A 24330-nucleotide genomic window follows, 5' to 3' on the forward strand; every position below is an offset into this window, starting at 1 on the left:
TGAATGTTCAACTATACTCTGTAAAGTGCTGCGGAATATGTATGCGCTATATAAGAAACTGTTAAAAAATAAATTAACTAGGGATGCAATAGACAGAATTCGCAAACATATGCAATTGTAATACAGGTTGAGTATCCCATATCCGAATATCCCTTATCCGAATTATTCCGAAAACCATACATTCCAGAAAGTGAGAGAATTTTTATTTTTTTTGCTAAAATCTTACTGGGTACATTTGTAACAGCCCTACTGAGGACATGATATGTAACTGGCACTAAATATGTGCAAGAAAATGATTGCTTGACATTCAAATTCAGTATCTGAGATTATACACAAACTTTGCTTCATGTTTTGAAACCTTGTTTTATGCACAAATAAAATATATTTGTGTGTTTTTCATGTCTTTGATGTGTTTATACACCACAAATGCAAGATACTTCAAAATATATCATTGAAATATTAAAATATTCCGAAATACGGAATAATCTGTTATCCAAAATTCTCGTGGTCCTGAGCATTTTGGATAAGGGATACTCAACCTGTATTGCATGAAGCCAGACTATAAGAATAAATGATTTATGCAAAATGATTCAGTTTAAAAAAAAAATGATTGTAGGTTCTTGTATAGGTTACCAATTTTTCTTGTTACATACTGTATTTAGTTTTTAAGATTTCCTACAACATAGACTTGATCGCCATGTCTTATTTGGTACTTGTTTCCTATCTGGGCGCCCGTCGTGGTGATCGCGGGTACATTTATGTCTGGCCGCGACGCGACCGACGCGATGCCCGCGATTTCCCATTGAAAACCATGTTAAACATGGAAATCGCGTCGGTCGCGTCGCGGCCGGCCATAAATGTACCCACGATGCCCGCGACGCGATGCTCCCGATTTGCCATAGGAATCAATGTAAAAAGGCCCGATGGACACGATTTTACTATTAAATGCCTCAATGGACCCGATTTTACCATAGGAAACAATGTTAAATGGGCCTTAGAGCCCAAATAGTAACCCTGAACTCTGAAATGGGCCCCCCAATTGTTTACGCCACCCCACGATCCACGCCAACCCGAAGCGTGGCGAGCGCAGCGAGCCCGCGAGGGGCGGCGGTACGCGTCCTCCGACCTTTTCATGCCCTACTATCCACTAGGGCGTGGAGTGAGAATAGAATAGTGTGGCGAGCGCAGCGAGCCACCGAGCCCGAAGCGTGGCGAGCGCAGCGAGCCCCGCGAGGGGACGCGGATACCTTCACAGTTATACGCGTCCCCTCGCGGGCTTCCCAGGTGTCCATGGCGACGCGGACACCTGGGAAGCCCGCGAAGGGACGCGTTTACCTGTGAAGGTATCCGCGGCCCCTCGCGGGGCTCGCTGCGCTCGCCACGCTTCGGGCTCGGTGGCTCGCTGCGCTCGCCACACTATTCTATTCTCACTCCACGCCCTAGTGGATAGTAGGGCATGAAAAGGTCGGAGGACGCGTACCGCCGCCCCTCGCGGGCTCGCTGCGCTCGCCACGCTTCGGGTTCACGTTGATGGCGGGGTGGCGTCAACTACTTTTGGGGGGACATTTTTATGTTCAGGGGTGTTTTTGCCCCATTTCCCATTGTTCCCTATGATAATTTGGGGAAATTGATCCATTTAACATTGTTTCCTATGGTAAATCGCGGTCATCGCGGGTAAATTGAGGCATTTAACATTGTTCTCTATGGGAAAATCGCGGGCATCGCGTCTGGCACATCGCACCCGATTTTTTATCGGCCGCGATGCCCGCGATGGCCACGATTTTACCCCCGATGCCCGCGATTTCAATCGTGGGCGCCCAGATAGGAAACAAGTACCTCTTATTTATATTGAAGTTGTAAGATAACTGTAAAATATAGAGTTTTTAGAAAGTACAAGGATATTATTCACTAGCATTGCTTACTGTTTAATGCAATCATAGACCAGAGTGAATGTGTCTCACCAAAACATAGATTAATATACGTTATATAGGATAACCTGAAAAGGTATGTTTCTACAAATGTTACACACTGAAATGCTTGCTATAAACTTTATTTTGGACAGAGAATTAAATCCATGTGGATGCAATGACATTTTAAATCTTCCCCTGAGGAAATGGAGATTAGAAATATCCCATTTCTAAAAAATAAAAAAAATAAAAAATCTGAGTTTGAGTAACTTCTGTTTGTTTTGTTGCCATTGCATAGGAAATGACTTATGTTTCTGCACATTGTTGCTGTTACATTTCTTTAGGAAAGTGTAATCCTTAGGGTCCAAGGTAGAAATGAAATCAGATGGCCCATTGTTTACCTTGCAAAACATGTGACTACTCTATTCCAAAGGTAAGCCCTGTACGCCCAGGCTGCTCATCACACATTGCTGACATGCATGCAATGCACCAGCGACGTGCAGTGGCATCGAGAGGGGGGAGTGAGTACTTTTTACCAGAAGCGTGTGCTAGAGGGGCCTGGGTCTTGCTCCCCTGTTGCAGGGAGCTGGGCAGTAAGGAAAGAGATGACAGACTGCTGCCACAGGACAGCCTCTCTCCCCAGCTCAGCACACACTGCTCAGTGCCATGAACTGATCTGGGGGGAGAAACAGCTGCAGCAGAAGCATGTCTTCTATCTCCCCCTCTTGTTTATTTTTTCAGGGGGGTGTGGCCTCGCACCCCCCTGGAGGCCTCGTCCCACCCACTTCCGTGTCCAAGACTTCTCTCGCGCTGCCCCCCTGCACTGGAACAACCTCCCGCCACCCATCAGGCTTTCTGATTCCCTTACCTCCTTCAAGCGCTCCCTCAAAACCCACTTTTTTCGACTAGCCTATCCCTCCTCCTAACCTCTTTTGATCCTCCTATCCTGCCTCCGTTCCCCTCCATTCCTACTTATCCTATTGTTTTTCGTTCGTCCACCCACCTATTTTTAGTATGTTAACTCTTATGAGCAGGGCCCTCCTTCCTCACGTACTCACCCTACCTCATTACCTCACCTGTGCTCCTGTCCTGTTCTTCCCTTCCTCTACTTTATCTTCAGTCTCCTCGACAATTTTGACACCTACTTCTGAACTGATGCTGATTTTAGTTCTACCAGCTATACCCCTATTCATACTGTATTTTTCAATACACCCTGTATGTTACCTTGTGATTTGTTTTTTGTTTGCTATGTACGGCGCTGCGGACACTTTGCAGCGCCTTATAAATAAACGTACTTCTACTACTACTACCCAGTGGTCATGTCCCCTCCATTTTACCTGGGCCCGGCTGACATGTTGTGCCCCTGGAAATGTGTCATGAACAATCTGTGCTGACCAGTGTTCTCTGTTGAGATCTTGTGAGATCTTGACAGGCAATAGTGATGCACAGGGACCGCACATTGCTGTCACTATGGGGTGTACACACAGGGCGATGTGTGCTTAATTTCTAAGCAATCTAGTCAGATCACTTAGAAATAGCACTGAAATCACTCCATAGAAAAATTTATATACTGTATATAAGATTTTTCAAGAGACAAAACAATTTTCAAATATTTTTGCCTGCAACAAATTACTCCATGTAATACAGTATATGAGCTAATATGCAAACTTTTATAGTACAGTATTCAGAATCATTTTAGAAATTTAGCAAGGGTTAATGGGGGGTACTCAATGTTTAGGTCAAGGCGGTCGAGCTTGCTCGATGGCCGTGACCCTGTCACGTTCTTGGTTAGCTCGACCGAGAACATGCAGGAGGGATTCAATGTCCCACCTGCTGGGGAGCGAGAAGGGGGCGTGGCTGCGAGTTGTGTCCAGGAAGAGGGGAGCTGCAGCCGGCAGCTCGTCACTTCCCGGCTGTTCTCGGCAGAACGAGCCCAACAGCTAGTGAAGTCGGGCTCGTTTTGCCGAGAAACTCTGCTCAATGCTGTCAGGGAAGACAGCATTAAATAGGGCCTGGCGACCATCTCGCCCCCCCCCCCCCCCCCCGTGGGCGATTGAAAACCCCCCAAAGTCTCTATTATGTATAGAAGATACTGTATTGTTATGTATCATAATGTAGATAAAGTACTTATATGATGCTTTCCTACATTCCAGTGCTATCTGTGTGCAGTTGGGGCATTGTGAGTGTTGGCCAATATTACCACACAATGGGCAAGATGTACTAAACCTTGAAAAGAGATAAAGTGGAGCGTAAGAAAGTACCAGCCAATAACTGCAATGTTACAGGCTAGGCTTGTAAAATAACAGTAAGGAGCTGATTGGTTAGTCATTTATCACTCTCCGTTTTATCACTTTTCAAAGCTTAGTACATCTCACCCAATATACTTTTCATACCTTTTGCTGTTTAATTTTTATTTTACTTAACTTCCACTTTAAAAGCATGACGAGAGAATGTGAGACAAGCCATTATGTTGAGCAGTGAAACAACAGGAGTGGAAATGATTAGATGGACAGTAGGAATGAAGTGGAGTGAGAAATTAATTATTAGGAAGACTAGAGATCAGATTAAGAAGAATGCAATGATCTATTTGATGGGTGACATGTGGGCATCTGTATGTGACTGAGTCTAAATCTGTGTAAGAGGATCTCCAGTGCAAACAGCTGCAGCTTTATCTCACAATGAGGATAAATACGGAAGCATTAAGCAAGCAGTAGAAAGGAGAGTTAAAATAAAATAGGCAAGCTATATTATACTGATATTCAAGGTAGTAGAGCAAATAAAAGCATCAACTAAATAGACAAAAAGCATAGAAAATTGAAGAAAATTATAAGAAAGCAGACTCAATAGCACACCATAGACGACTGATATTCGGCCAGATGAACACATTTATCGGCAAGCTGCTCAATCAGATTGTGAGGTCACAGGTGCTTAAAGGGAGGGCTAATTCTGGTTAGGAAAGAACATTTTACTATCCCAATTGCACACTAATACCCCTTTCACATCTCAACAAATTACCGGGTAAAAGCCGTTTTGACTTGGTAATTAGTGTGATGTGAAAGGGGTTACCGGTTCTAGCTATCTGGTAGCAACACGGCAATTTGAACCAGTAAGAAAGCATAGTTCTTACCGGTTCGTTGTCATGTTGCTTGGCAGTGTGAATGGGTTAAAATGGTTGAGCGACCTTTCCCGTTCACTTTATGGAGGAGGTAGCGCTTGGAGCAGTGCCAGCTATAAGTGCTGCCTCCTCCCTGCCTCCTCCCTGCCCCCGATGAAGCGCCGACTCCCCGCCTCGCCCCCCGATGACATCAGTGAATTTTCATTATTGCCGGTTCGCTGTGGGGATGTGAACATCCCAAAATGAAGGTTCGCGCTGGGACTGAACCATCTCAAAATCCCGGTATGAACTTTCATTTTGCGATGTGAAAGCAGCATGAGTGAGAAATTGAGCCAGATGTACTAAGCTTAAAAAGTGATACAATGGAGAGCGATAAAACAGCCAATCAGCTCCTAAATGTCATGTCACAGGCTGTGTTTGAAAAATTATAGATAGAAGCTGATTGGTTGGATGTTTGTCACTCTCCATTTTATCACTTTACAGGGCTTAGTACATCTCACCCATTATGCGTATAGAATACTTTTGACCTACCCTGTCCACCTCCCATTACTTACAATCTAAGGGCATGATTCTGGTTGGCTCTGTAAGCTGCTTACCAACTTACCAATCACCAGAGACACTGCTCATCCGTGCATCCGCCCTGCCACTGCTGACGATTTCCCTCTTTAACATGCAAGGGTTTGTGTAATGAAGACACATCCCCTCGCATGTCTCTGCAGCAAGAGAAATCATCCGATGATCGATGACCATCGAATGATTTTGCTTGCCTTCACAAATAAAAGTCAGTGGAAACTGACTTTTATTTGTGGCCACCAGGATGAAGACGGGACGGGCGACTGACGTGATTTGAAATCAGGCATCCGCCCGCCCACGTACCTATGGAAACGCCCAGCGTTTTCTTGGGGATGCCCATAAAACAATGGGCATTCCCATGGCCTAGCGCCATCACTGCTCCCATCCCTCCCTCCCTGCGAATGGTATGGCAAGTGTGTAACTCACCGAAGCCGCTCACTGTCATGGTTTGCAAAGCACATATGCAAACACCAACTATCAGGGCAGGGGCCGAAAACAGATCACTATGTGTGATCCAGAATTGTCCCCTAAATCCCTTGCTATATTGGTCCCATAGCATACTGCACATCTAAAACATCTCATCATATAAGCTACATTAACTCCCACTAATTTGTTTATTAAGAAAACAATGTGTAAGTAATCTAGCTCACATTTGCTTTAAATGTTGTTGTTTTTTTAGAGATATACTGTATTCAGACTAATGAGCATTAGAGAAGTAATAACTAAAATTACTTCATTGTGCAATTTAATTCTTATCCTGAATACTGCAGTGAAAATGATATCAGTTCCTCTAACACCTTAATTGAATATGTCAACACTAAAAAAAACAATATAAAATGTAATAAATGTATGACGTATAAACAACTTATGTAAAACAGTTATTATGTAAAGTGCATTAACTGAAGTTTGTTACTTTGCTGATAAATAAAAGACTTTCGGTGTTCGGAATCAAATAACTAAGATGGTTTTGAAACAAAGTTTTTTCATCGATTTTTTTTTTAATTTAAAACTATGAAGGTTTTTTTCACCTTATAATGATAAATACAGCATATTACATTCAGTCTAATAATAGAGTGAATCCCAGCTCTCTGTGATATAGGTGTAGTATATCAGTACATTAATGGACTCCCATGTGGTGCTTTTTGTGAAATCAGGTAACTATACAATTTGTATGATGGGGATCATTCTGTTTAGACTTTAGATCTTTTACCAGATACAAAAAGGAAACTGAGGCTTGGAACACAAGCAGAGCCAGAAGGAAGGTGTGAAATGCGGAAGTGGCGTGTTTGCGTCTCTGAAGCGGGAAACCGCTGCCTATTTAAGGCGCTCTATGTGTGCAGATAATTTATCCATCCATGAGGAAGCCGCTGAGTGTATATATGCAGAGAAACGTGTTGAGTTGCTTTTTGGTACCAGCTTCTCTAGCTACATAGGAGATTGCTCCTTCAATGGGCGGACCCAGTCTGGAGTGTTAACCAGAGTGAAATCGAGAGCCAGAAGTCCAGGGAGCTTCTCCAACTAACAGGTGGCCACCTGTACCTATTGAAGAGTACCTTTGGTAGCTCTGGCTACAGTTTACAGATGAAGTGGTAATTATAAACGTGACATTTATTCACCGGTATTTATTTTAAGCCACATAAAGCTGAACTAACAATTGAAACAATGTCCAGATTTAAAGAAACAAAGCTTTAGCTGGACATTGTGGTGAACCATTTTTGAACATCTAGTTTATTCTAAATGGGTCTCAAAACTGATTTTTAAAAAATCTTTTATAGTTTACAGTTGAACTATTATTTTGACGGACAAGCAGCAGCAAGACATGTTTCAGCGCTTAAGCTTTTTTTGGCTATTTCTTGTTTTGTAACAATTAAAACAAGCCTGCCTGCCTGCTTATTTTCAAGCTTGCTCTATGAACTGCCTTTCACTCATTAAGGAATTATTTATTACACCAACTGTAACTGCTTGGAATGTTAATAAGGCTACAAACTGCTCTAAAGCCCTGTACACACGGGGGCGATTATTGCAAATATCGCTGGAAATATGGTTGCTGAGCGACCATATTGCCAGTGATTGGAGTGTGCACCAGCGATAAATCGCCGGGAGCGTGCTCCCGTTTTCAGCCCCTGAATGGTCTCTGGTCGGAGGAGCATGCTCCTCCGACCAGCGACTTCCACTGCCTTTTCTCCCGACAGTTTGACATTTTCATCTGCGACCATCTCTGGTCGCAGATTAAAAAGGAACACCGAGATATATGATTGCTGAGCAATATATTGCTAGCAATATATTGCCAGCGATCATATTGCCCTGTGTGTATGCACCTTTACTCTACTAAGCTGAACTAACAACTGCTTGCTTGCTGCTTACAAGCTTTTGCATGAACTGCATGAACTATATATAAATCGTTTTTATTATATTTCTGCTTTACTATTCTAGTTTCTATTGTTTTTTTGTCAATTTTCATATGTGGTTGAGTACCCACATTACACTGCAGCTCTAAATAGTAAAATGTATCCGCCAAAAATGTTGTCTTTTACCAGTCCTGGCTTCTCATCAGTCCCAGACTGCTATTCCTTCCCCCTTGCCTTATTCAAATTCCAAGGTAACATCTTCAGTGGTGTCCACTGCAGGGCCTATTGGTGTCTTGTGATAGACTCACTGTTCTCACTCTGCTCCCAATACTATGGCAGTTTGTAGGGTTTGGGGCTCCCATACAATCACTGGTGGGGGTGGGCCTGGTGCCACCTTCCCAGATGGGAGCTGTTCCCCATTATTGTTGCATTGGAATTGTGATGGTAGTTTACCATGCTTGTATATCATGATGAATTTCAATTCACATTGTTCTGGTGCCACCAGATTTTGTTAGATATTTTTTTTTCAAAATGCAGTTATTAAGACATCTAAAAAATAAATTTGTATATTTATTTGTTTGCCGCAATTCCTGTCTCTTTGCTTTAATTGTTAAGTTATAGGATGAGATGTAATAAGGTGCAATATTTTAGACAGCTAAATAATCGCACCATATCGCACATGTCACGTACAATATTTGGCTGAAATTTGCACAAGTAATAGAGAGTACAGTACATTTTCAGACAAAGCCAGAAATCACTTGTGATTTCTAGTGATTTTTTTTGTATCAGGAATGTGCAATTTTTTGGAAACAGGAGTGTGCATTCATTGAGCTGGTCCTGGTTTAAAAAATATGGGGGGAAAAAGTGATTGTGTCCTACCTTATTTAAGAAACCAGCACCAGGCTATTGGTTCAGTCCTGGTTCCAAATATACAGGGGACAAAACGACCTCCATATTTTTGAACCAGCACCAGGCTCCAATAGCCAGCAGTGTTATGCCACAGCCAGGGGACACTTTTTAGGTATAGTCCCCAGGCTGTCACATGATGAACAACTTGGCTGGACAGCCCTGGACGCAGTACCTGGGGGAGTATAATTTCACCCAACATGGGTGCACTAATTATGCACCCAGGTTGCAGCTTCTCCCACAATATCAATGTTGAGGGGTGAGAAAATCTATGTTCATTTATTGAAAAAACATTAGGCTTGGGCAGGGCCTGAATATATATAGAGAACACATTACATTACATACATTATCACATCTGTGGCAAAATACTGTAGGTTAACACAATTAATTATAGAAAACTCATTGGCTACTGCTATTGCTAATCAGTAATTTGTCACACATAAAAGCAGTACAGACTGTAGCATACCTCCCAACTGTCCTGATTTTCATGGGGACGGTCCTGTGTTCCACCTGGGGCAGGCATTGTTCCATGCTGGTGGTGGTGGGGCAGTTGGCAGCTGAGCAATCCATGCCTGGCAGTGTCCTATGGTGGGGGGGGGGCAGTTGGGAGCAGAGCATCCCATGGCCGACAGTGTCCCATGGTGGGGGCAGTTGCTGAGTAGAGCAGCAGTGAATAGACGTTGTGAACATGCGCACAATGTCTATTCAAGACAGAAGGGCTGTGGGCATGGCCAGCAGCTCTGAGAGCTGCTGGCCATGCCCCCACAGTGACAAAGCAGGAAGTTGCCTCACTGGGCCCATGAATATAGGTCATGAACCTTGCCACTAGGCCATGTCACCTTGCCACTAGGCCACGCCACATTTTTCTGGTCACACAGGGTCCCACATCATATCTTCAAATCAAATCAAATGTATTTGTCACATACAAAGTCATACATAGTACAATATGTGTTGAAATGCTTATACAACTGTCCTACATTACGTTAGGATAAGTAGATTGGCTGAGGAATAGTGTAGAGAGAGAGAGATTGTGTGGCATACTGTGGAGGATTAACTAATTATGCAACTGCTGATAGCTTAATGCAGGCATTCCCAACCACGGTCCTCAAGGCACACCAACAGTGCAGGTTTTAGAGATATCCAGGCTTGACCACAGGTGACTTAATTAGTACCTCAGTTATTTCGATTTAACCATCTGTGCTGAAGCCTGGATATCACTAAAACCTGCACTGTTGGTGTGCCTTGAGGACCGTGGTTGGAAATGCCTGGCTTAATGAAATAAAGGTAAACGGTTTTACTTTAGACACAGGTAATGTTCAATCTGCACTAGCCTGTAATTGCTATATGACTAATACCAAATGTAGTTGGTATGCATTTGATCAAATAAATATATCTTACTGCATTTCAATAAAGGCATTACCCTTGTTAGTAATATTATATGAAAAAGAACACACTGTAATTTTAACTAGATCCATTATCGCCTGCTCTCACCCTGTCAGTGCACCACAGGTTGTTCTGGTCTGCAGTGTGAAAAGCTACATATACAATCTCACCAGAGAAACTAGTAGTGTAGAAACACTGTCAAAAAATAATCATTTCCAGATGTATTTTCAACAGTTTCTTCTTTTACAGAGACTTATTTAAACTTTTTTGTAATCAAGTTTCATGACTTTTCCCAAATGTACAAAATCATTAATAAGAATAGAACATTATGTTTAAATTCATAACAACTACTTCAACATAGCTAATACATTTCAATTAGCCATGTCTAGAACATAAGAATAATCATGTTAAACATATTAAAGCGGCTTGCGCATACAGAATACTAATCTGCCAACTGGTAGATTAATGAAACATACCTCTGTAAGTAATCTCAATCCAATTATATATGACTGATGACATCTCTGACACAAAGCAAAATAGAAATGTAAAAGCTCTGTGGTGTTGTGCTTTCTAGGATTGTGCTTAATAAATGCAGGAACACAGACACACACAAAAGAAATTGCTTACGTGACTGCCCTATGATGGCCGGATTTGTATGTGACTCTTTTACTCAAACTCATCTTGAACCTGATGTACAAAATCTAATATTTGAAGATTTTTTAGTTCAAAATCAAAATCCCATGGCTTAAAACACAATAAGCCCTCGCTGACCTTTCTTGAGAAAAAAAAAAATGATTGCTAGATTTATTTTCAGTAAAGGTGCACAGTTATCTGACAGCACATTGCACGTACTTTAACAAAGGAAACCTTTAAATGTAGGTCAAATAATCAACAATATATATATATATATATATATATATATATATAGGCAGTGGTGGTGTGGCACTCACGACACTCACTCAGGAACACAAATGGTATGCCAGTCAGATATGAATCATGATTCATATCTGACTGGCATACCATTTGTGTTCCTGAGTGAGTGTCGTGAGTGCCACACCACCACTGCCTATATTTGCTCCTGCTGAGCTGTGGAGGCACCGACCACTAACTGCTACCATCGTTTGGAATGCCGAACTCTACATTTGTATATATATATATATATATATATATATATATATATGTTCCAATAATGAGAAGGCACACAGTAAACTTGTCAAGATGCTCAAAACCACATCAATGTTTTGGGGTGTATTACCCCATCATCATCATAAATAAACAGTGTACAATAGTGACGTTATAAAGGCTTGCCCTCCTCTTGGCGCACACCCCCACCCATGCCACGTTGCCAGAAGACGTCCACCGGCTGGAAGTCCCTCCTATTTCTGCAGGAAGTGATGTCGCAGATTCCCGGGCAGGGGTGTGTGGCAGGAGGTGTGTGGCAGGAGGAGTGTCTGGTAAGCCTTTATAACTTCACTATTGTACACTGTTTCTTTATCCTGATGATGGGGTAATACACCCCGTTGATGTAATTTTTTTGAGCACTAAAGGTTATTTTAGTCTTCTGACCATATCCTTGACCATATCCTTCCTGCTGAAACATGATATGCATTTTTTTTTTTTTGCCATCATTATTAATACAATGACTTCCATGTCCCTGTGTAAATATAGACAGCTGAGATCATGGCTGGAATTGGCATGCACTTGTATAACCAAGCAGTGGGCATGCAGTAGTAGTCAAAGTGCCTGATTCTGACCTGTTTGCTAGGCTGCCTATATTCACTGTCATGTGCTGTGACACACTTGGGAGATCAAAGAAAAACAATCATAAAATATAACTTTTACTAATTTTCATTCTAAGAACTGTGACATATAAAAACATTTACCATAGGAGGTATATAGAAGATGAGAAACTTAAAAAAGGAGATAATATCCTCTTATGGTGAACCACAATGTCGATTGCCCTGTGTGAAATTGATCTGGGCGTCTTACAGTGTGTATCCGCTTGCTGCAGGAGACTTAAAAAATCTGGAAACAATATGTCAGTTATATTTATTGGATCTCCTGTAACTGGGCAACTAGTATCCTATTATATTGGACAATAGTTAATTCGGGATAAGTGCCCAGATGAGGCAGTGGCGAATGTCAGCGAGCGGTTATGTATCTTTATAGTAGCATAGTGTTTTGGCTAATATCCGTTGCCATCTAACACAGTATATACATTTCTTTTAACACTCAGGCTGCTGTTTTAGAGAGCAGTATTGGCAATTGCTTGCGCCGTCTCTCACTCTGCAGCCTGTGCGTACCAGTCTCAGCCTCTGAGAGGAGATCGTGGTTAGGTGTAACTGCGCGACTCTCCCTCTATCAGTGCTGCCGGTAATGTGTGCACTCGCTTCCCGTCAGTGTCAGAAGGCGCCGGTGTCTGAAGGGGAATCGTGGTCAGTGTGATGACACTACGATTCTCACCCTCTCAGATCCGTGTTGCGCGCTGCTGCACACTGATCCCACAGGGGAAAGGAACGTTACTGGTGTATCTGCACTCTCGTGCTACGTTCGCCCCACTGTGTAGAGTACGTGTTCAGGGTCTGACCCCACGACTCTAGCCCAGTGCCTCAGTGTGCAGATACCTAGCGCCCTTTAAACATATACAAAATACATTTCAGGGGGGAAGGGACATCGGGGATTTTCACACTCTAAGCCTCATCTGGGCACTTATCCCGAATTAACTATTGTCCAATATAATACGATACTAGTTGCCCAGTTACAGGAGATCCAATAAATATAACTGACATATTGTTACCAGATTTTTTAAGTCTCCTGCAGCAAGCGGATACACACTGTAAGACGCCCAGATCAATTTCACACAGGGAAATCGACATTGGGGTTCACCATAAGAGGATATTATCCCCTTTTTTAAGTTTCTCATCTTCTATATACCTCCTATGGTAAATGTTTTTATATGTCGCAGTTCTTAGAATGAAAATTATTAAAAGTTATATTTTATGATTGTTTTTCTTTGATCTCCCAAGTGCGCCACAGCACACGACAGTCTTTTCTTTCTTTCGCAATTTTGTCAATTCCCTGTCTTGGTGGCAGCACACCCCACAAGATATCAGTGCATTGCCAACCCTTTTGTGATATAGGGGTTAAAATTATTTCTCCCTGTGCAATTGGTTACAAACCCTCTTTTTTGAATATATTCGCTGCCTAGCGAGCAGGTAAATGCCGTTGCCTCCCCACCGAGCGAATCCCTGCACTAGCATGCGAGGAGATGTGTACGCTTACACATTCACTAGCATGTGGCCGCAAGGAGGAGAACTCATTCAATGGTCACTCACCATTGAATGATTTTTCTAGCTTTCACTCTGAAAAGTAAGTCGATACTTACTTTTCAGATGCCTGCTATCTGTCTAATTGGGGTTAGGTGCTGACGTCATGTGACATTAGCCACCAGCTCCAAGTATGTATGGGCATGCCTGCTTTCAGAGGGGTATGTCCAGCATTTCCATGGGTGCACTCACCATTTTTGTGGGCATGATCATAAAACACTCGGTGGTCCCCTGTGTCTGCCCCTTGCCTGTCCCCTTCTTGTCCACATTAAGAAAATGCCCTGGCAAGTATGAAACTCGCCAAAGGAGTTTGCTCCTGGGGTTTGCACATGTGCATATTCATGCATGCGCATTCACAAACCCACCCCATTGGGATCGGGGGTGAATTTGGACCTGAGAAATCATGGCTGACTCTGTATGGGTGCATCATAATTTTAGCCGATAGGTGGTATTTCATGCCCTACCATCCACTACGGTGTTGTGGGAGAATAAAGTAGTGTGCGAAGAGCATGGTGAGTGCAAATAGCCATGTGAGGGGATGTTACACACTTTAATGGTGTCCTTGTTGATTATTTCGACATTCGGAACAAAATGTGAAAAACACATGTCGATCTTTTCACTTTCTACATTCCAATTGTTGACCAAATGCTTGTGTCGTCCTTCCAACCTTTTCAACATTAACCATGTCAACCTATTCCAGGTGTCGACCTAAGCCTTGTCGATCTTCAGTGGTTGACCCAATACATGTTGACCTAAATAGGGTTGCCTGCTAGGATGGCGACCTTGGATAGTATTAGCGCCGAGAGATTCATCTACACTCCTAGCAGGCGACCTTGGATAGTATTAGCGCCGAGAGATTCATCTACACTTTTTCTAAATAGGGTTGACCCAACAACCCATACCCAAGGGAAGGGCTAATGCGAGGTTTTCGGAACCCTAGACAAAAATTCTGCTTACTGCTTCCACCACCACTCACACACCAATACCGACTTTCTAAAAGCTCAGGGGCATCCCCTGATTCTGGAGCCCATAGGCAGCTGCATAAACTGCCTAATGGTATTGTTGGCCTGCTAAAGGTAGAAAATCAATAAAAACCAAAAGCATTTAAATTAAATAATATACACATATAAAGGAAGAATATTTTCAAAACCAATGATGCTCTTTCACATAACATTTCATTTTAAAACAGTTGCTAAGCACACATTACCTTTAGGAGACATTTCTGGAACTTCAGCAATATAAGGTCCATTGATAAACATTGGCTCATTATCATTAATATCCAGAATTTTTATAACAAATTCCGATTCTGCTTCAACAGGAACACCCGTGAATTTATTGATAGCCTGAGCTCGGAGCGTGTAAAATGACTTTTCTTCTCTGTCTAGTTTTTTCAGGACTGAGATCTTTCCTGAGTTTTCATTCATTGTAAATATTGTTCCGGCTCCATCTCCAGATAAAATATATTTGATTGACCCATCTTGTTTATCAGAATCAGACCTTATCTGTTGGGAAAATAAATGAAGCTTCGTTTGTAGTATTTCATTGTTAACAATATTACCATCACACAGTACGTGAAACAGGAATTTTTTAAAATAGTGGCACTTACATGATGAACAGACTATGTAGCAGAATGTAATCAATTTTTCTCAACATTGTTTACTATGGGTTTTGAAAAATGAATGACCTTATGTTTTATTTACAAAGGAAAAATGACTGATACATAGCACAAATATACTGTATATTCGGCCCACTGTGAGACTTGTATTTTATGCAAATGCCCTAGAATTTTTTTTATGCATTTGCTGCGTTTTTTTTTTCAGGAACGGGAGATTGCAGGAGAGAAGTAAACATTTCCTCTTCACAAAGAATTCATTTTTTACCACCTCAGAGATGGAGAAGACCAATGAGTATATCTCCTAAAGATCTGTTTAGTGATCTGTGAAGCAATTTTAATTTATATCAAATTGATCAAAATCAATCTTAATTGATGTTTAACTTCCAGGACTAAAACACACATTTGCTAATATTAAAAAATATTGTACACTAATCATCTGTTAGTGAATTTGTGTTTTAGCCCTGGAAGCCCAAAATCAAATTAAGATCAATTTTAATTGATCTGACATCAAATAAAGTTGACATTTAATAAATATACCTCCAACTACAGTATACAGTCTTTTTATGAGTTGAAACACTTCTTTTACACAGTGCACTGTATAATAAGAAAAAAGAAGATATAAAATAGCCAGTCTACACTAAAATTTAATAAGTTCCAGTGCTAAACAATCTAAATATCTGCTACCTCAGAGTACCAACAGTGTGAAGGCTAGACAGGGAAAGACTGTAGACATATGACGCAAGCCCCCTACTAAGGGAATTGACACTTTTTAAATTAGTGTATCCTAATTGAATAAAGGGCACTTCAACTTTCAGCTTGCAGAACAATGGATAAAATGCACAATTGGAATCCTTTTGCCCAAGGTGTTTAGCAGTGTGTATTGAGGGTCATATTCAGAATTGCATGCATGTCTACTCTGTGATTGATCATGAACAAGGTTTTGCATACAATGGGGCCTTGATATATGGGTGCAGGAGCATCTATAGGTGGTTCAGAGCCATATATTCTTCACATCTTCTCTTGCAACTGATGTGGTAAAACAAGGTAGCAGTTGGGCATTCTAATATCAGGAAGATTTGCTGTACATCAATTTCAGGCAGAACCAGTTTTTTTTATATGTACAGTATCTCTTGCACTAAGGAACATTGAGATGGCTAATTTCTCAAGTAACCCCTCTTCCTTGCAGCACCTGAGGGGCATTACTAATTTGTTTGAGAAGCTCTCACACTGTTTTTACATGCAAGAGGCATTCGATGGGACCTGCATTTAGAGGGAATACTGGTTCCTGTAGAGCCACAAGCATAGGCTGGCTCTCAACTTAAATATATTGGTAAGTGCTGCTATCATGTAGCCTTACAGTAGACAATTATATGGCTCAAAATGTGTGCTGTTATCATGTAGTATAGGGACCTCCGGTATCAGAGAAGCATTGCAAAGGAGGCTTATCGTATTTTTTGCAAAATATATTTAACTAATGCCCCTTTCCCACTGCAGCTAAAAAATGGTAAATTGCCGATTTTCAGCGCATTTTACCGTTTTAAGGCTGCAGTGGGAAAGTGCCAGAGTTGAAATACCGTTTAAAGCTAAATGGTATTTCAACCTGTTTTTAAAGCAGAGTCCTACACGTTAAAATAACATTTAAGAGGCAGTGGGAATGCCTCTTAAACGTTATTTAGCCTCCAGGCAGTCCCAGTGCCTGATGAGACCTAGTAGTTCTCACTTTGTGCATGTGTAATGAGTGCACGTGCATAATAAAGAGCCGCTCATTAGATATGCGCATGCACTCATTACATATGCGCAAAGTGAGAACTACTAGTTCTCATCAGGCACTGGGACTGCCTGTACCCTGCATGGACCCCCGCTGCCTCCCCACTGCCCTGCATCCCCGTGAAGGTAAGTACAATGGGAGGGGAGGTGGGGGCACAGGGCAGGTACGGGAGGTTAGGCACTCTTTACACCTGGGAGGGGAGGGATTAGGCACTCTTTACACTGGGGGGGGGGTTAGGTACTTAAATGGTATTTAAAATGGTAATCTGCTGCAGTGGGAATGCTAATACCGTTTTAAATACCATTTAAGATTACCAGTACTTTAAACTGGTCTGCAGTAGGAAAGCAGCATTAATTTGGATATTTACAAAAACAAGATAGAAACCAAGACATTATAGAAAACAGTAGACATCCATAGTTACATCCTTTAAGACAGTGGACTTCACCATAATTGGCTTGAAGGCATTCCAATTTATGAGATGGAGACACAACTGCTTTAAACTAGAAGTTTTTCAACAACACATAATTAAAACAGATGTTTATTGACAAATGCTACATTTCAGATCTACAGTAGGTGAAGAAGCATACATAAAAGCAGAGAATAGGAACAGCCTGGATTTACTCAAATGCAACCCAAGACAAACAGATGACAAACAGATGACAATCACACTAACAATGATGTCCATTTTAAAAATACAATTCAGCAAATCAGCAGGGGAAATAAAAAAATCATCAACAAACTTTGGCACGTACTATAACAGGATGAGACACTATCCAAACTTTTACCTATACTTCAAAAGATTCTTTACAGATAGGCTCCAGACATTAAGAAAAAAAAGTAAACAACCAACAGTATCAATATATCAAAATTAGATGGGAATACACAAACCATTGATTCCACTATTGTGTATAAGGTATAGGATCAGGGCGGCCACTGGAGGGCGGTACTGAGCCACCGAGGAGACCAGGAAGAAAGCTGCAGCAGCATGTAGGACACCCAGGCAGGAATTCAACCAAGCAGGGAGCAGCCAGGTGAGTCTGTACGCCCGCTGCCCCCCCCCCCCCCCCCTCCCTCCCTCCCTCCCTGCATGGAGCCCTCCATTGCTGGACAGCAGCAATGTGCTGCCCCCCTGCTGCTCAGCTACAGAGTGCCCCAGGACAGGTGACCCCCGACCACGCCTCCCCCTCCTCCCGCCCGCCGGACACCGCCCCTGGACTACCGCACCAGCAACCCCCCTCCAAGCTGGGTGTCCTGTACTTGCCAGCTGCTGCTGCAGCAGCAGCTTTCTTCCTGGTCTCCCCTCTGCAATGTCAGAGCGTGGTGGGTCTGGTGCCCGCTGCCCCCCTGCTGCTCAGCCGCAGAGTGCCCCAGGTGACTCCCCCGCCCGCATGCCTCCCCCTGCCCGCCGGACACCGCCCACGGACTACTGCAGCAATCCCCCTCCCGGCTGGGTGTCCTGTACTTCCCAGCGGCTGCTGGGTGGAGGAGGGGGGGCGTGCGGGTAGGGGGTCGCCTGGGGTGCTGGCAGGGCTTGCACTGGCCCTGTATAGGATGCAGAACAAGCAGAACTAATAACAAGAAAATCACCACAGAATTTACATCTAACAATATAATCAGGTGTTCAAAATCAGACATCAGAACTGACATGCCACAAGAAAGTCTATCTGATCAAATGTCCATGTTAAAGAATGTAGAACAATAAGACCCTTTAAAGTGAGGTTAGGCAAACACATGAGAAACATCCATAAAGTACGATAAGCACAATTTATCGGTACATCACAAAAATGGTACACTAACACGATCATCCCTCTATCAGAATTACAGATATATCATTAGTAAAACATAACTAGAATTGGGGAGAGATTACACCAAAAATATCAACAAAGAAGACCTTAGGTGGATCTACACTTTAAAACTACAGGACCTAAAGGTCTCAGTATTGACTTCCCATCAGTTACATAATTATGGTAACCACACAAACCTATAAACATACTATAGCTGACATGCTTTACCTATACATAATTCACTAGCCCTATGGGATAGTTCCAGACGTCACTAGATATTAACATGTACTAAGTATTCATATGTACTAGGTATTCATATGTACTAGATTTTCATATGTACTATTGATTCAAGCATGTCTACAACACATAATCATACATCATGCTATATGAAGCAAATTCACATAACACATACATTATAGAGTGATGTATTATTATGTGTTGTAGTCTTTGGCAGGTATTCAATGGGTAGAATCATGGGCGGCAGCGAATCCTGTATAGGATTCACTGCACTTTCGCTGCAATTCTCCCTTCAGGGAGATTCGCCCAGCAGCCGCCCCTCCGCCCTATTCAACGCCTATGGGGCTCTCTGCTCCTGGCGGCAAATTTTAACCCCCCCCCGGCAAATGACGCTGGGGAGCTGGGGGACGGCTGCAGGCAGGGAGATGGAAGCCTCCCGGCGCCGGACACTGTTGGGGTGAAGGAGGGCTGGCACTGACTCCAGGAGAGCCCTAGAGCTGGCAGGGGGCTGGGATAGGAGCAGCTGCACTCACTGGTCCCGATCCTGCATATGTAATGATCGGGACCAGAGTGCAGTGAATGGCCAGTATTCAATGCTCCTGATTCAACGTTTTTTTCGGCGAATCAAGAGCATTGAATACTGGCCTTTGTGTTTGATTCAAAAGTACATATGAATATATAGTACATATGAAAACAAACACACAAAGGTCATATAAGACTACAATAATATCACTTAAGTCTTCCATACATATTCTCTTACAATATTAACAAAATATTTCACCTTACAGTATTGGTTTGCTGAAACATCTCTCACCAATATCTGCACAAATAGAGTTCCAGACAAATCCTTCTATTACACTGCATTCTCCAATTATTTTTAGATTTCCACCATTCCATGAATTTAACTACAGTATATCTGATTATTAAAAGTCGTCCACGAAAACATTATTGCACAAATAATTGTATCCTTTAACATAAATAGCACACGTACCAGATACAGTTTATTAGAACACCTCCTATTGACAGATATAGGGTTTTGTCTGCTTTCATCAGTGTGCAATGACATAACTCGCAAAGCTGCAAAATTTTAAGCTTTGAGAGTCAACCAGAATAAACCCCTGTTCTTAATAAATTGAACATTTCCTTTGGTTGCACAGTGATTCCAGCCTGCTCCTGCATTCCTTACATCTCAGGATCATTATCCATTGCCATCTGGTCCAGTCTCCACTACCAGTCTGCTCCTGCATTCTTTACATCTCAGGATCATTATCCATTGCCATCTGGTCCAGTCTCCACTACCAGCCCGCTCCTGCATTCCTTGTTACATCTCAGGATCATTATCCATTGCCATCTGGTCCAGTCTCCACTACCAGCCCACTCCTGCATTCTTTGTTACATCTCAGGATCATTATCCATTGCCATCTGGTCCAGTCTCCACTACCAGCCTGCTCCTGCATTCCTTGTTACATCTCAGGATCATTATCCATTGCCATCTGGTCCAGTCTCCACTACCAGCCCGCTCCTGCATTCTTTGTTACATCTCAGGATCATTATCCATTGCCATCTGGTCCAGTCTCCACTACCAGCCTGCTCCTGCATTCCTTGTTACATCTCAGGATCATTATCCATTGCCATCTGGTCCAGTCTCCACTACCAGCCCACTCCTGCATTCCTTGTTACATCTCAGGATCATTATCCATTGCCATCTGGTCCAGTCTCCACTACCAGCCCACTCCTGCATTCCTTGTTACATCTCCGGATCATTATCCATTGCCATCTGGTCCAGTCTCCACTACCAGCCTTCTTCAGCTATTCAGGCATAGTTGACAGAGAAGATCCAGGTACTGGTCTACAGTAATGTCCTGGTTCTAGCCTGGTCAATCCACTATCCTAGCTGTATTATTCATCGCTCCAGTTTCAGACTGTTCACTTCAGAATAGCTTCTACTACTATAGACTACTATATACTCCCACACTACCAACCCAGTTCCAGTCTAGTTAATATACTGTCTTGATCTTCTGATCCTGCAACGTTTTCTGTATTACTGCATCATGTTCCTGGGTGTCTTACAGCAACTGCAATCTATCGATACGGAGTTTGCATTATGCACATCATATTTTATTTATTTATTTACAGTTTCTTATATAGCGCAGCAGATTCCATTGCGCTTTAAAATTGTAGCCAATGATAAAACAAACTGGGTAAGAACAGACAGACTTGGAGGTAGGAGGGCCCTGCTGTAAGCTTACAATCTATAGGGATATAGGAGGGAAACACAAGGACGGGCACCAGTAATAGCATAGCTTGTAGGTCCAGAAGGGAAGCTATATAATACATAAGTGCCTCAGAGGGTTATGCGTATGGAACTTAAATATGATGGGCTTGCCTGAGGAGGTGAGTTTTCAGGGAAGGCTTGAAAGTTTGGAGGCTATTGGAGAGTCTTATTGTGCGTGGAAGGGCATTCCATAGGGTGTGATGAAAGTCCGGTAATAGTGAATGGGAGCTGGTGATCTGTGCAGAAGAGAGACCAAATCTTGTGCAGAGCGGAGTGGTCGAGATGAAATGAAAGGTATTTTGAGATAAGTAAAGAGATATAAGCTGGTGCAGTATGGTTAATAGCTTTATATGCTAGCAGAAAGGTTTTATATTGAATACAATAAAAAAAACAGGTAACCGACTGGCAGAGTGGATCAGTGTACGATGGGCATCTTGCTAGGAAGATCAGCCTAGTAGCAGCATTTAGAATGGATTGCAGTGACGAGAGTCTGTTCTTGGGAATACCAGTTAGGAGACTATTGCAGTAATCAATGCGGGATATAATGAGTGCATGGATAAGAGATTTGGTAGTGTCTTGTGTGAGATAGGGTTGTATTTTGGATATGTTTTTTAGATGCATGTAACATGATTTGGAGACAGATTAAAAGTGGTGAAGAAAGGACAGTTCAGAGTCGAGGATGACCCCTAAGCAACTAGCTTGTGGGGTAGGGTAGATTGTCGAGTTGTCAACAGTGATGGAGATATCAGAATGGTAACTGTTCTCAGCTGGTGGGAATATAAGTAATTCTGTTTTGAAAATATTGAGTTTGAGGTTGCAAGAAGACATCCAAGATAAGATGGCAGAGAGGCATTCAGAGACTCTGCCCAAAACCACTGGTGACATCTCTGGGGTTGATAGATATATTTGAGTATGCACATTAACATATGCACCTTAATTTCCCCCATTTATGCATTGATGTTATATCAGCCCTGCCAGCTTCTCATTCACTGCTCCTGAAGCCAGTCGAAACTGAGACTCAAGATTCACAAACAAAACAGAGCATGACACTGAGAAAGTATCTACACAAAAAGCATCAAAATTAGTGCAAATTCACATTTTTCTGATTAGCTATCAGCTGCCACATGTTTTGGATAGCCAATAAGATCCCGCTTTGAGATCGGACTAAAAACAGGGAAAAGATGAGTACTTTACAATCATGGTAAAACAAGAGTATATGATTTTTAGTCCAGTAATAGGGCATCACATAAAGACACTGGGGAGAAATAAAAGTGGTGGAGATAAGGCGCTTAATTCAGACTTGATCACAGGGCAAATTTGTTCCCAAAGTGGGTAAAATATGTGCATTGCATGTGTGACAAAGGTAACATGTGCAGAGAGTTAGATTTGGGTTGGGTGCGTTAGAATTGAGATCTAAATTGCAGTGTAAAAATAAAGCAGCAGGGTAATTACAATACATAGAAACGAAATGACTCACCTAAATCTAACTGCACTGCAGTGCCCATATTGTGATCAGGTCTGAATTAGGCCCAAATTAACAACCAACAAGCTCCTAACTTCCATTTCTCAAACACAGCCTGCAACATGGCAGTTAGTAGCTGATTGATTGCTACTTTATCTCCAAACCTTGTGTATCTCTACATACATACAGTAGACCCCTTTATTTAATATTATAAACACTGAAACTCCACTTACAGTATTACCTTTAATCCATAGAAAACATTTCTGTTCTTGATCAGAACAAATACTGTAGGTTTCTATTTTCATTCACACTTGTATTTTTGTTTTTTGCATGTTTATGTTATAATTGACCAACAGTTATCTGCTTTGAAAAAGCATGTTTAAACAACTTTTTTTTTAAATAATTATGTTATTTAACTGAGAGTGATGCTTTATAGTTAGCCTTAATATGTTTTTTTTATGGGATGTATCTGCTGGCATCTATTTATTTGTATAGAACAAAGACACTAGCTCTTTAGCATAGACCTTAATAAAACAGTTAATTAATTGTTCACAGTACCCTATGGGTCCAATTAAATGTTCCAGTTAGTTAGAGCTAAAACTTGGTTAATTTAAGGCTTGTACACAGGGCAGTGTGATTAAAGGGTCCTACTGGCATACAGTAGATTTTAAACATATTAAAAATATAAACACAGAAGGCAATAAAATGTCTCATTGAGATAATAATTTTAATGTGATAAATCTATTTAATATTTTATTGTGCATCTCAATGAGATAATCATATTTGTGAAATATACTGCAGTTGGTAAATTCAGGGAACACATTTTACTGCTAGGAATATGAAAAATATAAATAACATTTATATCATGAAGATTGATCCACTGAAATGATCCACTTTTGAAGCTTAGTGCATCTGGCCCAATGAGATCAGATATAAAAAATACAATTATAAAAAATCATAATATTCAACATGAAGATTTGGCTATATATACATAAAATATACGTAAAAGATAAAATTGATATATCAAATGTTACTATATGCAATATGTTTAGTTAGCTGAGTCCAAGTTTTCTTTTCTTTTATTAATCACTAAATTGAGGTCTGGAGGTCCCACAAGCTTTTCATGCAGACAGCCTGGTAGGTAAAAAAAAATATCTGACAAAAAAATGTACTACAGTATATGACTTAAATAATATTTTATTTTGTTGTAGCAAAATACACACTTCAATCTATTTATGTGTTGTTCCTTTTATTTTCCACACAAATACTGAAAGTACTGCAAAATCAGTGCTCTGTATTTTATATAAGAATTCCATGATTAATAATTATTAACTGTTTTAATATTTATATTTATCATGATCATAAAGTGGATAGACAAAATATTAATCTTGTGTCACATTTGATGTCACATTTGATGTCATATTTCATTAGTCCCATGTTCTACTCCAGCTACAGTACATAGGGGATACAATGCTATTTGTCCACCAAGTTCTATTCTAAAAATGTACGGTACTTGTGTAGTTTCACGGCGCCAGTATGGCACCATGCGTCTGAGTCCCCTTGCGGGGCTCGCTTCGCTCGCCCATGCTGCGGGCTCGGTGGCTCGCTACGCTCGCCATGCTATTTAAAAT

At 41.6% G+C, this 24330-nt stretch overlaps 1 protein-coding gene across 2 annotated transcripts in view; it reads right to left on the bottom strand.

Annotated features, from left to right (window-relative positions):
• LOC146080423 (cadherin-19-like) overlaps window positions 1–24330 on the bottom strand; it is a 93196-nt gene that overhangs the window by 47573 nt on the left and 21293 nt on the right. For both annotated transcript variants that reach the window (XM_083187712.1, XM_083187711.1), the window contains exon 3: window positions 14766–15060. In XM_083187712.1, the coding sequence (XP_083043838.1) occupies window positions 14766–15060 (295 nt within the window). The remainder of the gene's footprint in view (window positions 1–14765; window positions 15061–24330) is intronic.

The sequence above is a fragment of the Crinia signifera genome, chromosome 5 (assembly GCF_055691185.1).
Source record: "Crinia signifera chromosome 5, ASM5569118v1, whole genome shotgun sequence".
Classification (NCBI taxonomy): Eukaryota; Metazoa; Chordata; class Amphibia; order Anura; family Myobatrachidae; genus Crinia; species Crinia signifera.